Source organism: Chanodichthys erythropterus, chromosome 10 (genome assembly GCF_024489055.1).
Source record: "Chanodichthys erythropterus isolate Z2021 chromosome 10, ASM2448905v1, whole genome shotgun sequence".
Taxonomy (NCBI): Eukaryota; Metazoa; Chordata; class Actinopteri; order Cypriniformes; family Xenocyprididae; genus Chanodichthys; species Chanodichthys erythropterus.
Window position 1 is genome coordinate 6,420,757 of NC_090230.1, and position 16,375 is coordinate 6,437,131.

General features: G+C 37.1%; 1 protein-coding gene across 7 annotated transcripts in view; it reads left to right on the forward strand.

Annotated features, from left to right (window-relative positions):
* pcbp4 (poly(rC) binding protein 4) overlaps positions 1–16,375 on the forward strand; it is a 97,079-nt gene that overhangs the window by 58,314 nt on the left and 22,390 nt on the right. For all 7 annotated transcript variants that reach the window (XM_067395886.1, XM_067395889.1, XM_067395890.1 and 4 more), the window contains 2 exons: positions 6,871–6,903; positions 10,693–10,809. In XM_067395886.1, coding sequence (XP_067251987.1) covers positions 6,871–6,903; positions 10,693–10,809 — 150 coding nt within the window. The remainder of the gene's footprint in view (positions 1–6,870; positions 6,904–10,692; positions 10,810–16,375) is intronic.

Consider the following 16,375-nt stretch of genomic DNA (forward strand, 5'->3'; position numbering starts at 1 on the left):
CGTTGCTGAAAATACGTCTTCTCGAAAACACACTGCACACTTTTGTCTAGCACTAAAAGAATTGACAAGTAAATAAAGTATGTTGCAATGTCCTAAAAGTGGTATTTAGAGATTAAAACATCCAAAGAACAAATCAAGAACAAGCTTGGCTGCACTTCCTGTTGCAGGGATCTCATTGACCAATACAATAGAGTCTAGCCTCAAATTTTCATTGCCACGCAAACTCGATTTCATATGGTGTTCTGATAACTTTGGGAAGGCAGCGTCAGTCCAAAAGATTGTGTTTGGGTAGCTCATCCTGTGCGTTTCATTATCAGCTCTGCCACAAGTGGCGCTATAGATTTATACGTAGCTAACTAAATCATTTGATAACTCTATCGCCCCCTTGAGTTCCTTGTTCCTAGTTAGGCAAACTTGATGTTTATTTTTCAGCATTGCCACAAGGGGTGGTATAGTTGTTGATAGCATAAATTATGTTATACTACAGTTTTTGATTTCAGATCAACCATTATCATGGCAGAACAACAGTTTAAATAATTTTGCTGAAAGTTAGTTAAACCGTCAACATGTTTATAGGTAGCTAACTGAATTATAACACGTTGATAACTGCAAACTTGATTTCATATTGTGTTCTGACACTTTTGGGAAGGCAGAGAAACAAAAAACTCATGTTTGCGTAGCTCAACATGTGCGTTACATTATTGCGTTGCCACAAGGGGCGCTATTGTTGTCGTTAAGTTGATTTAAATATTCTACTGAAGTTTTTGACTTCAGATCAACTACTATCATGGCAGAACAAGAGTTTAAAGATAATTTGGCAGAGTAAGTTTGCTAAAATTAGTTAAACTGTCAACATGATAATACATAGCTAACTGAATTATAACATGTTGATAACTCTCGCCCCTTGAGAAAATGTTGAAAAATTTCTTTTGGAAATGCAAAAAAAAAAAAAAAAAAAAGTTTCTGTAACTCATTGTGTGCATTTCATTTTCAGCATTGCCAGCAGGGGCGCTATAGTTGTCGTTAGCTCAAAGGGTTAGTTCATCCGAAAATTCTGCCATTCATTACTCACCCTCATGTCGTTCCACACCCATAAGACCTTCGTTCATCTTCGGAACACAAATTAAATCCAAGAGCTCTCTACCTCCATAGAAAGCCATTTAATTACCACTGTCAAGGCCCAGAAAGGTACTAAAGACATTGTTAAAATAGTCTACATGACTGCAGTGGTTAAACCTTAATTTTATGAAGTGACAAAGATACTTTTAGTGTGCAAAAACAAAACAAAAATAACGACTTTATTCAACAATTTCTCGCTTGAACCACTATAGTCACATTGACTATTTTACTACCTTTCTGGGCCTTGACAGTGGTAATTAAATTGGAGTTAGATTAAATTGGTCTATGGAGGAGTCAGAGAGCTCTTGGATTTCATCAAACATATCTTAATTTGTTTTCCGAAGATGAATGAAGGTCTTACGGGTGTGGAACAACATGAAGTTGAGTAATTAATGACAAAATTTTAATTTTTACGTGAACTAACCCTTTAATTTATATTCTAAGTCAGTTTTTGATTTCAGATCAGTTACTATCATGGCAGAACCTTAAATCTAACCATCAGAGGGTCGTAAACAGATTGTACGAAAATGAAGTTATATGAATTTATACAATTTTGCCAGCATTTCTCCAGTGAACAATAGTAACAAATTGTGACTAAACGTTCCTAAACTCGATTTCATATTTTGGAAATGCAGCGAAAAAAAAAAAAAAAATTGAGTTAGTGTAGCTCATTGTGTGTGTTTCATTTTCAGCGTTGCCACAAGGGGCACTATAGTTTTCATTAACTCTTAAATTATATTCTACTACAGTGAGTTTTTTTATTTCAGATCAACTACTATCATTGGTAACACACTGATAACTCTATCGCCCTTTGAGTACTAAGGTTATGCATTGTTTCAGTTTGTTGGCCAGGCATTCGTGTCTGCATCAATACTAAAGTATCTTTCTGGCTGTAGTTCCCAGTACTGGCAAATTTCCTAAATCAAAGTGTAACACTGCTGTATCAAAAAGAAAAAGTTAAAAAGCCCTCATCTGTTTGATGCATTAATTTATTCCACAGTTAGTCGTATCATTGGCCTAATTTAAATAATATGTTCTCTCATCACGGATTGAAATCGCATGTAGCTGTCCCAAGGCTTTTGGGTGACATTTATGGAATGATGATCATGTAATGCTTAATCACCTTCCAGTATAAGATCAGATAAATTATGACTTTGACACCTTCTGTTGTCTTCTTTTTCCCTCTGTTGTTTTTCTCTGAAGCATAATAAATGAATGAAGGGCTGTGGTGTATATCTCCACACTGTGAAATCAATATACCAAGGCTTGGTTTCCCGGACATAGATTAAACACAGTCCTAGACTAAATCTCTGCTGTTACCGGTGGTTCTCCATCACAAATCTTCATTGGAGATATTCGTGGGGGAGGGCTATCTAGAGTCGATTACTATTCATAACGCATCTTCAGGAGAAAGAAATGAAGGTGAATTGTGTATTATAAAGAGAAAAAGAGCTTGGCCACAGTGGACGATGTTTCATTTGACATAAAAAAGAGGCCTCCAATGATGGATGTAGAGTCATTCAGTGGGCGTCATTCATAAAACACAAGCAGAACAAATTTCTTTGTTCATGCTAGCTTCTTTGTTCGTAAAACATTCTTGCATAGGTTGTTGCAATGAATTGAAATTTTCTACATTTTTAATTAATGTTATGCATGAAAACTATTTAAAAAAAAAAAAGTTGTAGTCATAGATTTTGCTGAATTTAGCTGACAAAAATACAAAACTATAATGTACACAATTATGAAAAACTTAAGTTAGATTTTAGTATCAATGAGATACTATTATAGTTTATATTATATTCATTCATTTTTTTAAATATTTGTTCTTATATTTTTCATTTTCGTTTATATTTTGTTAAAGTTTTGGAAATTGTATTGTGTTTCATATATATATATATTTTTATTTTCATATATATATATATATATATATATATATATATTTATATAAGTTTTTTTTTTTTTTTTTTTTTTTTTTTTTAAATAAATATGTCTATGAGTCATTCCATGAAATCGGTGCCTTTTGTGTCCCTAAGAAATAATTAGATATAGAAGTACTATGACAACAAATAAATTTGTGGTTTAAAAACATAATAATACTATGAATACTTTCATTATTATTACATCAAATTAAAGTCAATTAAATATTATTTTAAATAATTAAAATTGCATTTATGCTGATAAGGGTAAGGTTTTTGGCCTGTCCCTTGCTATGATTGTTCTTTTTCAGCAGGACTTTAATTTGCAAATTGAGGACAAAATGATATAAACATCATATTTGCATATTGCTCTATATATAGTCCTATTGTTAAGCAATATTTTGGCATAAGTATACAATATTTTTATGAAATATAAATTATGTAATCCGTGTCCACTGATTTCATGTCAGCCCTGTTACCCTTGCCAAACAAAAATAGTAAAATAATGGTATATTCCAGTGACATCACTTCCAGGAAGTTACATCATCTCTCAACCAGGATTCATGATGCACTAAATTAACAGAAAAAAATGAAGTGTGGAATGTTGGACACCTGCACTCAACTGTCACAGCTTTAATTACGTTGTGGAGGGGGAGGGGGGATCAGACTCCGATGTTGAATGACAAAATAAACTAATAAAATTCATACACTACATGGGTGAGTACATAAGCATAAGTACATAGTGTATAAGTGCATCATTTGGGACGCAACTCTGGTCTATTAGCTTGCAAATAGCAAATTAGCTTGAAATTGTCAAACCTGTTACTGTCAGCCGTGTTACTTTTCCAGAGTAACAGCTCTTGACATGTGGGTAACAAGGATGACATAGATTAAGTGTCACCTTAGCCAAACTGATTTTAAAGTTTATCTATGTAAAATGCAAACATTTTAAAAAGTTATCCTGGGTGTAGTATAGGGGTGGTGAAAAAAATCGATTATTGATTAATCGCGAGTATGTTATGGACAAGTATGAATCGATTATTAAATTTTCAAAAATCGATTTTTTATTTATTTATTTTTTTTGCATTATTTTATTTTGTAAAAAATGTTATACCGGGAGTTGAACGTCACGAACGCGCCCAGTTCCAGTTAGCAAGCGCGTGTAACGGCAGCCAGAGCAGGTGTGTAAAATGGAAGAACCAGGAACGAGCAACCAACCGATCCACCCAGCCAGGGGCGGACTGGCCATCTGTGTGATCTGGAGAATCACAGAACGGCCGGTACTCCAGGACGGCCGGCGGGCCGGCCCACCACCCACCGCCACGCACGCAGTCATCATCTGTTTTTTTCCCCCACTAATCTGTTTCACACTCCAGTACTGTAGGGGGCAGCAATGTACCTTTAAGTTGGATGCCAGCTGCACTGGCCGTGGCCGCCAAGTAAGCAGCAAAGACGTTAGATCAGTGGTCTCAAACTGCCGGCCCGCAACTGATCTCAAAAATAAAACATAATCCGGCCCGCTAAATTATTCTTATTCTCTAGTTGCTACCTGTCTGATATGCAAAGAAAAAGTCGCCGTTCTAAGGGGCATTCACATATCGCGTCCGCGCCGCATTCTCCTTTCCAATGCGCTTTCGCTCCAGTGGCGTCTGTCGTTGCTATGCAACCATGAGCCGCGCTCTCAATCGCTTCTATTATGAGCGCGCTTGCCTAAATTACAGTAAAAGCACTCGACTTTAAGTCACAAGCGCCGATTTAAACCACCGAAACTTTTTCTTTACCTTGACATGTTTCGACTGCAACCTGCAGTCTTCCTCCACCTGAACACATTGTCTTTCTAGAAGAAAATTGTCAAATTTCTACAGTATGTTGGTTCTGATCTACTTCCTAAAGGAAATAAGCCTTTCATTTATTTGTTATTGTTTAGTTCAACTTGATGAGTCACAACACAATGTGATGTATTCATTTCTGTGTTCTACAGAACATAAGCTACATACAAATAATTCTGAAGTTATAACTACAAGACACAGAAAGTGCTTTGAGTTGTTGTTACTCAATGAAAGAGTTAAGTAATTCAGTAGCTGACTTTTTTTTTAATACTGCAATCACTTTGTAGTGTATTTTCGTTTACTGTTGTGAAATGGAAAATCAATAATCGCTAATCGAGAATCGTTAATAATCGAAAATCGACTGTAATCGAATCGGGACTTCAATAATCGTAATCGAATCGAATCGGGAAATCAGACAGATTAACCACCCCTAGTGTAGTAGCCTATTAAGCTAATGCCTATATTATTCAGTGTGGTTGGCATATGAGAATCAGTTACATTTTTAGTTAGTATTGTTGGTATTGTTAGTATTAGTACTGCTGGTACATGCATCAAGTTATTAAAGTATTAACTATTTAAATAGGTTTTTATATTATATATATATATATATATATATATATATATATATATATATATATATATATATATATATATATATATATATATATATATATATATATATATATTAGTTTATATTTGCACTCTAATACACCTTTACAGATGATAGTAGTTTCTTAAGTTTCTTAAGATGCAGATCCTGAAAAAAAGGGCAAAATACCTTGAAATGGAGGAGAGACAGAGAGCAGGGAAAGAAAAAAAAACATAAAAGAGAGAACAGAGGTTACAGTGAATAATAATGATAAAAAAAATAAAATAGGGTTGGGTTAGGTTAGGTGAAAATTGGGTTAGGTGATAAGGGTTAAGCGCAGTTGACTGAAAATGCACATCACAAAAAGAGTCTAAAGAGTCTGCAGTCAGAACCTTCTCGCTTCAGTTCCACTCAGCAGCCTGTCCACACCTCCAGTGATCAGTCTCAATAAAACTATTTTTTCCACAACTCATTGTCAATAATGCTGACTCGCTTTTAAGCTGTCTTCATTTCATGGAAACAAACTATATATATATATATATATATATATATATATATATATATATATATATATATATATATATATACATTTTGTTACAATGTTGTACAGTTGCGTAATTTTCGTGCAAATTATATATAATTTGTTATATAAGTTTCATTAGCCAAACGATCAACACACAAGTACACAACTGTACAACATTGTAAAAAAGTGTACTTCTCTTCTTCTGCATCCTTGTTTTTGTTCAATTCAAATGAAATATGTTGACAGCTCTGAAAAAGAGTGCTTAGGTTATATTTAGCTTAATGAATAAGCATCTGCAAACGTGGCTACATGCATCAGTTTGAAGTTTAAAATAATTTTGTGACATGAAATTTGTATTGGCATTAAGGGTAGTTTTCTAAGATGGGTGGTCTTGAAAACGTCTCATCTGAAATGTCAATTTCCTTGATAAATTAAAACCACCCAAGCCCCACTTCACCTCTGTTATGACACATCCAATCATCCTTTTAGCCCATCTAAAAACAATGAAATGCCAGTCAAGCATGATAAAGCAGGTCTTCGGATCTGCAGTCAAGACTACGCCGCACATGTTAGCTTCTGTGTCTGAGATAGCAAGACACTATCTGAGGCTATCTAAGTGATTCATGGACTATTGATTCCCTAGTCAGTCCAATTGCAGGGTCTTCGATTGAAAAACCTGTTCCCCCGAGGCCTATGCATGCAGATGCCATACTGCTGTGTAGTGAAGCAGAATTGATATTAATTTCAGCTATCTGTTCAACTAGTCAAACTCACTTTATCCTCTGCTATATGGCATAGTGAAAGACAGTCACTCTGAGAAAACAACATATCACACAAACAAACATGAAACAAAGGCAATGAGTGCTTTATGATCCTCTTTTTCTTCCCCTACAGAAAGGAGAGACGGTGAAAAGGATACGAGAGGAGGTACGCCACATGCTACTCATAGATGTTGTCTTTCTCAGCTTCTCAGCATGCATCATGCATGTAGAACCGAAGGCATTCCTTTGAAGCTAGCACCACATGGAATTGTATACATAAATGGGGTTTTACGCTGGGAAAAAAAAGACACAGAAACGCCCTTATTTCCCATATATGTCCTCAAAACATGTTGATGTCTGCCACTTTAAAGCTGAAAGACTGCAGAAGACATGAATATTTAAATGAAGCCTTTCATCTCAAGGGCGCATGGCAGCGCACATGCAGCGAACACAAATTCATTAGTTTCATATGAATGCGTTGGAATTTTCAAGGTAGCTGCTAATAACAATAGCTTCCGGATAAAGATTTAAATGGGTTACCAGGAAGAAAAACCCAGGCGTGGGTGAGCATGTCCCTCGGAGAATTTTTTTTTTCTTTTTTCTCTCTAATACTGATGATCAGTAGAAATTCTTCATCAGCTAACAGAAACACACACTGACTCTTATTCTCTAGCTTGCTTGCACCCTTATCTAATGGTTTTTGCATCCTAACAACATAAAATTACATAAAATGTTTGTTTTTTTCAACCTAATTAATGGTTTGAGGGTGGCAAATGTGAACACAAGCCTGCACATGAGGCATTTTCTATTGCATTAGTTGGGACACCACAGGGGTCAATCCTGGGCCCGATATATTGCAATTGGATGTTTTTCCCTGCTGTTCAGTGCTATTATTATGGATTGGGAATAGCTCTTCCTGAGAAAAAAAAAAAAAGTCTGTCATCATGTACTCGCCTCTTGTCACACAAATTCCAAATGATTTTCTTTCATATATGGAATGCAAAAGGAGATATTTTGAAGAATGTTCACACTGCTTTATTCCATACAGCAAAAACATAGTTATCAGGGACTTTGAAGCTCACAAAAAAGCACAAGAAAAGTGCACTATATTCCAAATCTTTTGAAGAAACAGGTTTGGAATGACATGAGTGCGAGTAAAAGATGACAAAACTGTAATTTTTGGGGTAAGTTGCATCTATAAAAAAATAAAAATACATTTTGCTTTCTACTACCATATATTCTTTAAAATAAGTCAAAACTGAACTATACTTTAAGGGTGCTTTCACATTAGCACTTTTGGTGCGCACCCGGGTTCGATTGACGTCAGAGGTCGGTACGTTTGGATAATGTGAACACGGTCTTCTGAACTCGGGTGCGCACCCGCGAACCGTACCCGAGTCCGCTTAAAAAGGGTGGTCTGGGGTGCGGTTCAAGGGTGTTTTCACACCTATGGATCGCTTGTTTTGTTCCGAAACAGGGACTAAATTTGTTACAATGTTGCTTTTTTTCTTGGTTCGGTTCGCTTTCACATGGCAAAATTTCAAAGCGTACCAAAATGCGTTAAGGTAAGTCACATGGGAGTAAAACTGTCCTCTTATTGGTCAGAATTTTCTCTGCATCATCCATCAAAATAATGATTGACAAGTTTGCTCCATGAGTTTATTGTGGCTTTATTTGTAACTGTCGAGACACACACAAACACTTTATAAATGTAGCTCTCTCCCGCAGTTAATTCATATTTGCTGCGGCAAATTCAAACCCGCGCTCTTTCTCTCTCTCTCCATCTCTGGATTTCCCAGCGCTGTCTAGTAGGCGAACTGTTGTCCGTCTGTCGAGAGAGACCATTTGAATTTTATAATGAAGCAGAGCGGGAATTGAGACTTCGTCGGGACAGCATTCTCGCACGGAGAAGTGTAATTACACACCAGAGGCGCTCGTTGGCTTTCAGATATTGTAAATAATGTGCTCACTCACAGAATCAGACATTACTGATTTTTATATCATATTTTCCGTTATGAAAATTATATAGTTTGGTTCGTTGGTCCGTTAACTGGGTCGATTGCTTTCACATCTCAAGCGAACCGCTCCAGAGTTCGTTTGAAAGCGTACCGAGACCACCTCTTCAAGCAGGTCTCGGTACGCTTGTTTGGTCCGCTTTTGGTGCGCACCCGAGTGCGATTGCTGCTTTCCCACCTGCCCAAACGAACCGCACCAAAGGGGCAAACGAACTCTGGTACGATTCAACCGAACTAAATGAGGCAGGTGTGAAAGCACCCTTGAGTGAACTCCGGTACGGTTCGCTTCTGATATGAATGCAAACGTACCAAATTGCGGAAGTGAACCGCTATTAATGCCGTATTATTTGATAAAAGTGTGTGTTTGTGTGTGTGTTTAACTCACTTTCCCAATGAGCGTGACTGACGTGATGCAACAGAGTGCTGTAGCGTAGCCTTTCTTATTTCTGCTCACCTTTCGTACTACAGTCGCAGCAGATGGAGGCAAGTGTCGTTATGAACAAAACCAACGGTTCAAAAACAAAAATATGAAAGTGAGGAGAGCAACGTTATGCATTTTGCCGCCTTCTCCTGCGCCGTCGTTACTAAGCAACGGAGTAAACAGCTGCTGGTTTGATGACGCAAACGAACCGCGGGTCGGACCCAAATAATATAATGTGAACACAGTCCAGTGGGGGCAGGGGGAGGGGGGAGCAATCGAACCAAGTGTGAAAGCACACTAAGTCACACTGGGTCAAAATTGCATTGTTAAGAGAAAGACAACAACAACAACAACAAAAACAGATACATAAGTTGCATCGGTGTATAAGTCACAATTTATTATTACATTCAGAAATAAAGTAAAATGCGGGTATATAAAATGAAACATTTACAAACATTATTAACACTATAACATTTGTTTTAGGTTCCCTTGCTACAAAACAATTCCTTTAAATGTAACTGTATTCAGAACAGAAATGAAAAATATAAGTATAAAACAAACATAAATTCTAGTGAACTAATTATTATAAATGCCAAGCCTAAACAAATTTATTTAAAGCGAAACTAAAACTGCAGTCATGTGGGAAATAAACTTGGGCTCACATACAGCTCTCACCTGGCTTAAATCCAAATATATGCGCTAACATGTTTTGTGTGCTAGACGTTAATTGCATTATATACTGTTATGTGATTAAAAAAATGGATTATTGTCCATAAACTACAGTAAACTCTGTTTATTACTGCATACATTTAGTATTGATATAAATACCAATACATTTTATAAATAATAATATATACTGATTATTATACATAAATTGCATAAAATATCTGATTATGATGTACATGATACCGTTGATACACCATTGACTTAACTCGGTTGCATTTGCACGCATTTGTGGATGATTGATAGAGAGATCAGTTTAAGTGAAGCCGACAGTCAGAGCCCTGTAGAAAAATGAATCATTCAGCCCAGTCCAGATCTCTGCTGGAGACATGCACACATTTGGACCGAACACATGCGATATGCACACCTTACATGAGACCTATGCGGGCGGAACTAGTTTCCCTGAGGAGGTCAGGTAAATTTGTGTTTCATAGACGTACTTTGAGTTTAATCCCATCCGAATCGAACACGCCTGTGTTTTTCTCACACAACCCTGGTAAAAAAATAAAAAATACAGAACAAATTGACTACTATTTTCTTGAGCATCCTCTGAGAAATCTAATCCTGTCTGTATAGGAATGTGTTGTAGTATATTATTTTTTCATAACGTTGAATACCAAGCCTAAAACTAAATTTCTTGTTGCGTTGCCTAGCGCACCTTCATTAAGGATTAAGGTGTTTTTGCCAACTTGCAGTGTAAAATAACAGTTAGTGGTTTAAGTACTACTGACAATTTTTCCTACACCATTTTTTCAGTGTACATCCCATTTATTTATGTACTATTCTGTCCATACAGAGCAGTGCACGTATCAACATCTCAGAAGGCTCATGCCCAGAGAGAATCATCACCATCACGGGCGCCACAGAATGTGTGTTTAGAGCCTTCACTATGATCACAATCAAACTGGAAGAGGTAAGTACTAGAAAACTGCTCTTGCATATACAATCACGCAGAGCAATAACCATAAAATATAACATAAGCATGCATGAAAATACTTTCCATGAAAAAAATGACCTTATTTGCTTCATTAAAACTTGTACTTATTGTGGATCTTTATTTTAAATAACAAATAAAATTATTTGAAAAAAAAAAGGCATATTTTTATCCCAATGTATAGTCTACTCAACTTTGTTGCATCGCCAAGAGTCTCTGCAAATAATGACTTGCGCTGAAAATGGATGATTTTTGGTCGATTTGCAGCAATAAAGCTGTTAGGATGAACGCTTTCGAACTCTGTGTGTTGGAATTTCAGCTATTTTTGAGACATGGTTTGTGAGAACAGCTGGATGAAACAGTCGTGGGTAGTTTTCTTATATCCCATATCAGTGGGGTTCCTATCTGTTGTAGGGTAGAATCAGAAATGTAATTTGAACCCCTACACAATACGTTCCCTTGGTGATGCCAGTGAACGAATGCTAAAAAAGAGACATACAGCTCTCTGAAGAAAAAAAAACAAACAAAAAAACATGCTAGACGTCCCAGAATGCGATGGGACTACAAAAATAAAAACATTTGAAGCTGATGTGTGTCATATACTTCAAATAATTTCTTTCCTGACAGCAATGTTAACGTTGAGTTTAGGGGTCGGGATCCGTTTTGCAGAGCAATGGCAGTCTTAAAGAGTTAGTTAAAAAATGAAAATTATCCCATAATTTACTCACCCTCAAGCCATCCTAGCTGTATGTGACGTTCTTCTTTCAGCCAAACACAATCAGAGTTATATTAAAAAAATATTCTCGCTGCTTTATAATGGGAGTGAATGGAGTGAAGCCCAAAAAAGCGCATAGTAAAGGCAAAGCTTCTGATGCAAAGCGATGGGTTTTTGTAAGAAAAATATCCATATTTATAACTTTATACACTGTAATCACTAGCTTCCAGTAGCTGCCGTCCGTGTATTCACGAGTGAGTCGAGATCTGGCGGAAGGGTGACCTCTGACCCGATGTATGACGTAGCTCCTCTTCTCTTATATTGAAATCCTCCAACATTTTTCTTTAAAACTTCTCGTTTTAGACTTGAATTCATGACCGGCATTTTGTTTTGCTCTATCCTCTGCGCTTATGTCAATTCTTTTGCCTGAGCCTACGGAGGTCACACGCTGGAATTCGACTCTCTTGTGAACACATGGTGCAGCTGTTACCTGAAGCTAGTGATTACAGTTTACAGACCACTGGGTTCAGCGCAGCCCTTCAGATACGAAGCGATTTGCGCTGCGCTGGCCAGAGCACAGTAGGCGGAGTTTTCCAAACTTGTACCGGGAGTTCTATAAGTAGTCATTTGATTGTTGTTTCACCTTTGGTCGACGCAATCCTCGCGCGGCTCAAGCCATTGAAACAAATGGGTTTCATAGCGCAGCGCAGCACATACCGCGTCCTGTGTGAAAGGGCCTTTAAGCTTTAAGTACATTTGGAGGAAATTGTAAAAAAAAAATAAATAAATAAATGCATAAAGAACCAAATGCAAATCTGAAAACACACAGTCGTTTATAGAAACATACATATAGATGAGTCACACATTCATATTTTTATTAATAGCATCAGTAGAGTTATATAACTGCCAGTCAATGAGGTGTGTCTGTCTGCCTGAAGCATGTGAGCTCTACACCCACCAAGTAATAATGAATCTTCTCACTCCTGCTAAATCCATTATGTATTTGATTTCCTTTCATAGCAGGGAGGGAGCCATTCATTAAACATCTGTTAGGAATCTCCCTCTCCCTGTCCGCCGCACAAGCCCGTATCCCTATCCATAACCGAAGAGTCACCATAGAAACCCCTGAGGTGGCGAGGTTCATTTATGCGGAGAATATCATGTGCATAACTGGCTGAATTTTACAAGAAGCTCTGTTGAGGTTTGGCCCGGCTTTGATCCTGAATGTTTTCGCCTGCTCTTGCAGTCAGCTGAGAACACGGATAACTTCTAAAGGCCATGTCTCAGTTTTGGATGATATATGACTGAATAGACAGAGAATTGTGGGTCTTAGGGAGAAGATTGTGAAAGTCTGGATGCCAAAAATGTCATGAAAGACTAGGTCTCATTCACTAATAACTGCACAAGGTTCTTATGTGCAAACATTTCCTCATTCCATGAAACGATGCATTTGATGAAGTAAAATTTAGTATTATTAATATTATAATATTTATGTAATGTTGTTAAATATATTTTGAAGATTGTATGTATAGCCAGTTATAGAAATGCAGTTTAAAATTTAAATAGTAAATAGGCCTAATATTAAATAGAAAAATAAATGCATTCACACCGGTAATGATACACAATGATAATTTACTTTGTTACTTATTTTGTATTATTAGAAGGTCATATTGTTGCTGTTAATTTGAAGGCACATGAATGGCACTAAACAACAAAATATTTACATTCCTTTCTCAGCATCAGAAATTGTTTTATACCTGCTTTTATCCCAAGCATGTATAGTTAGACAAATTCCTGGGTCAACATATTTTGTTCATCCTGGAACAGCATTCCTGTCCGAAACTTTAGTTCTATCCAGAGGTGTCAAGTAGAAGTACATATACTTTGTTACCTTACTTAAGTAGAAACTTTGGTTATCTATACTTTACTGGAGTAATTATTTTTCAGCCTAATTTCTACTTCTGCTCCTTACATTTTCACTCAATTATCTGTACTTTCTACTCCTTACATTTTAAAAATAGCCTCATTACTCCTATTTCATTTCGGCTTGTTTTCATTCCGGCTTGTCATTGTTAAAAAAAAACAAACAAAACAAAAACCTATCCAGATAAATCGCACCATCCGGATAGAGTGAATTTGATTGTGGTTGGATGAGAAGTATAAACATTCCAACACCCTATTGGTTTGTATGCGATCCATCGCAACTGCACATGACACGAATCACGACCAGCAAGGAGGACATAGCCAGTGTTGGGGTCGTTACTCTAAAAAAATTATTTCTTAAAAGATATTATTTCTCCACTGCTGGCTCATTTATCAAACAGATGCTTTCTCTTCATCCTCCGCAAATTAAGCTACAGTAGGTAGTTCGGTAGAGAGACGTTTGAATAAATTAGCGTTTGCGATTGACAATGCGATTGACTATGTTGGATAAGTAGGCTATTTTAACTTTGTAACTCCTTACCCCCAACACTGGACATAGCAGACGTATGTAGCCACGTACAAAGATGTCCGTGGCAGAGACTCAAGAAGAGCACTCGAGCGAAATGTCCCAACCAAGCACCAGTGAGGAGGTTGGTAGAAACGGGTAGCCTAGTGCATCCCAAATTTTCCAACATTAACATTTTAATATAACATTATAGTCATTATGGCCTTTAGAAAAATGTTTTTTTTAGGAGGTGGGGTAGTGCACAATAGGCCCCTGTGACACGGCCTAAGCTTTTGTCCTTAATGGCATTTTTTTCCTTACATTACTTGTATACTTAGTTTTGAAACCAGTACTTTTACACTTTTACTTGAGTAAAAAGCTTGAGTTGATACTTTAACTTCTACAGGAGTCTTTTTAAACCCTAGTATCTATACTTCTACCTGAGTAATGAATGTGAATACTTTTGACACCAGTGGTTCTCTAAACCTAACCCTACCCATAAGTTATCCCTAAAGTCATGATGGGTGAATAACACTGATGTAGAAACACCTGTCCCTGGTTGTAACCCTAAACTTGATATAACCTGTAATCTAGTCCCTCAAATCTGATTGGTTGATTGTTCCAGGATCTACAAAAAATGTTGATCCAGGAACATGTTGTACTTGGTGAAATCACGTTCACCCTTTCAACCCTAGGTTGCTGTTGCATATGCTTTATATTGCAGCTTTAAAATAGCTCCTTAGTTGCATCAGCTCAAGAGCCCTTACAAATTGTCATAAATTCTGGGCCAGGACCCCCTTTTACTCAACAGATAATATGCAAATAAGACAGAGTCAATCTGCTGAGAGTAATATCTAAATGGATATTTTATTATGGAGGGCTGTTAAATGAGACAAGAGGGATGACTGGAAAAGGGTTTGTCTGACGTCAAGAATGAATCAGGGGAGTGGACATCCTTTAGTCACTGTTATTAAGACTGAGGCATATTAATATCACTACTAATTCCGCAGAGAAAAGACTACAGAAAGCCATAAAGAAGGACAAGATAGAAATGGAGAATATAATTTGGATATTCCTTCCCTAAAACTCCATGGCGTCGGCAATAAAACATGCACGGTTTTCTTTTTTCCACCTCCCCTTCGTTCTCTGGAGGTTTCAGGGCAAGACGTTGAAAGAACACAACAACAGAATCTTCAAAACCCCTAGCAATGATGGAAACACTAAACAGAGAGGAAAAAGACTCCCTAGCTCTACTTTCCGAGACACCACTCGAGGCGTATTCATTCGGCTCACGTAGGTGAGGTCTGGGTTGATGGGCAGAGAGACAGCACACGCTATTTACATTTCAAACCCAGCAAGATTCCTGCTCCCAACTAATTGATTGCAGCAGTGGTGGGCCACGATTCTGGCTGATATTTATTACCTGGTTTAATTAAAGAGAAAGCCTCTGAATCTGCACTGGCTGGATAGTGGACGTTGAAGCTGATTTCTTGTAGTGGCAGGAATATGAGAGTGGAAAACAAGTTGTCCTCCTCTGCTTAAAGGGATAGATCACCTAAAAATTAATTTTGGCATTCTGGTTGATGGGTTAAATGTCATTTTAGATGGTTCTCATGTCATTCATTCAGCGTTTTTTTTTTTTTTTTTGACCATATGTAAAGCTCTAAAAGATGACCAAAATGAACAAAAAAAAAGATGACCAAAAATGAACTATAAAAGTATCATCAAATTGGTACAACTTGTGTCCTATGCAGACATTCAGCAGACTCAAGATGCACTTATTGACTAGGTTTTTCCTTAATGTAGCCCACCTTGCAAATACAAGTCCCACCTTGATAGAGACAAGTGTGGATGACAGGTGGGTAAATATCATTTAATTTGGTCATAAAAATCAATGGGTGTCTTCAATGGCGGTGCAACTGTGTTCAGTCAGCTATAACCTTTTGTTAGCGGGGACATCGATCTGCAAACTCTGAATAGAGAAATTGATTAAAGTGGCTTTGGTAAAGAACGTTTCATCAGATTGCAATCAAAAGCCATGAAGGGTCAGTGGTGCACAATGGCATTTTCAAACCATGGAACAAAGCACGTACGTTAACGATCCTTGTGAATTATGAGGGCATCCTCTAAATGGGAATCACCAGATTAACTCATGGCATGCCTCGAATCTTGTTGAAGTATGCTTAATACTCAATACTATTTTTTTTCTAATGGTCAGGCCAGAGGTTCAGTTTTTTTTCTTGCCCTCCAAATTTTTTTAATGGCCCCATCACACACACATGTAACTTGACAAAATTCTCAAACCCAATTACCATAGCGCAGCAAAAATACTAGCCTAACTAATATGTTAAAACATTGTTAAAGACAAGTAAACAATCAGTAGTAAAATACAAACATAAACA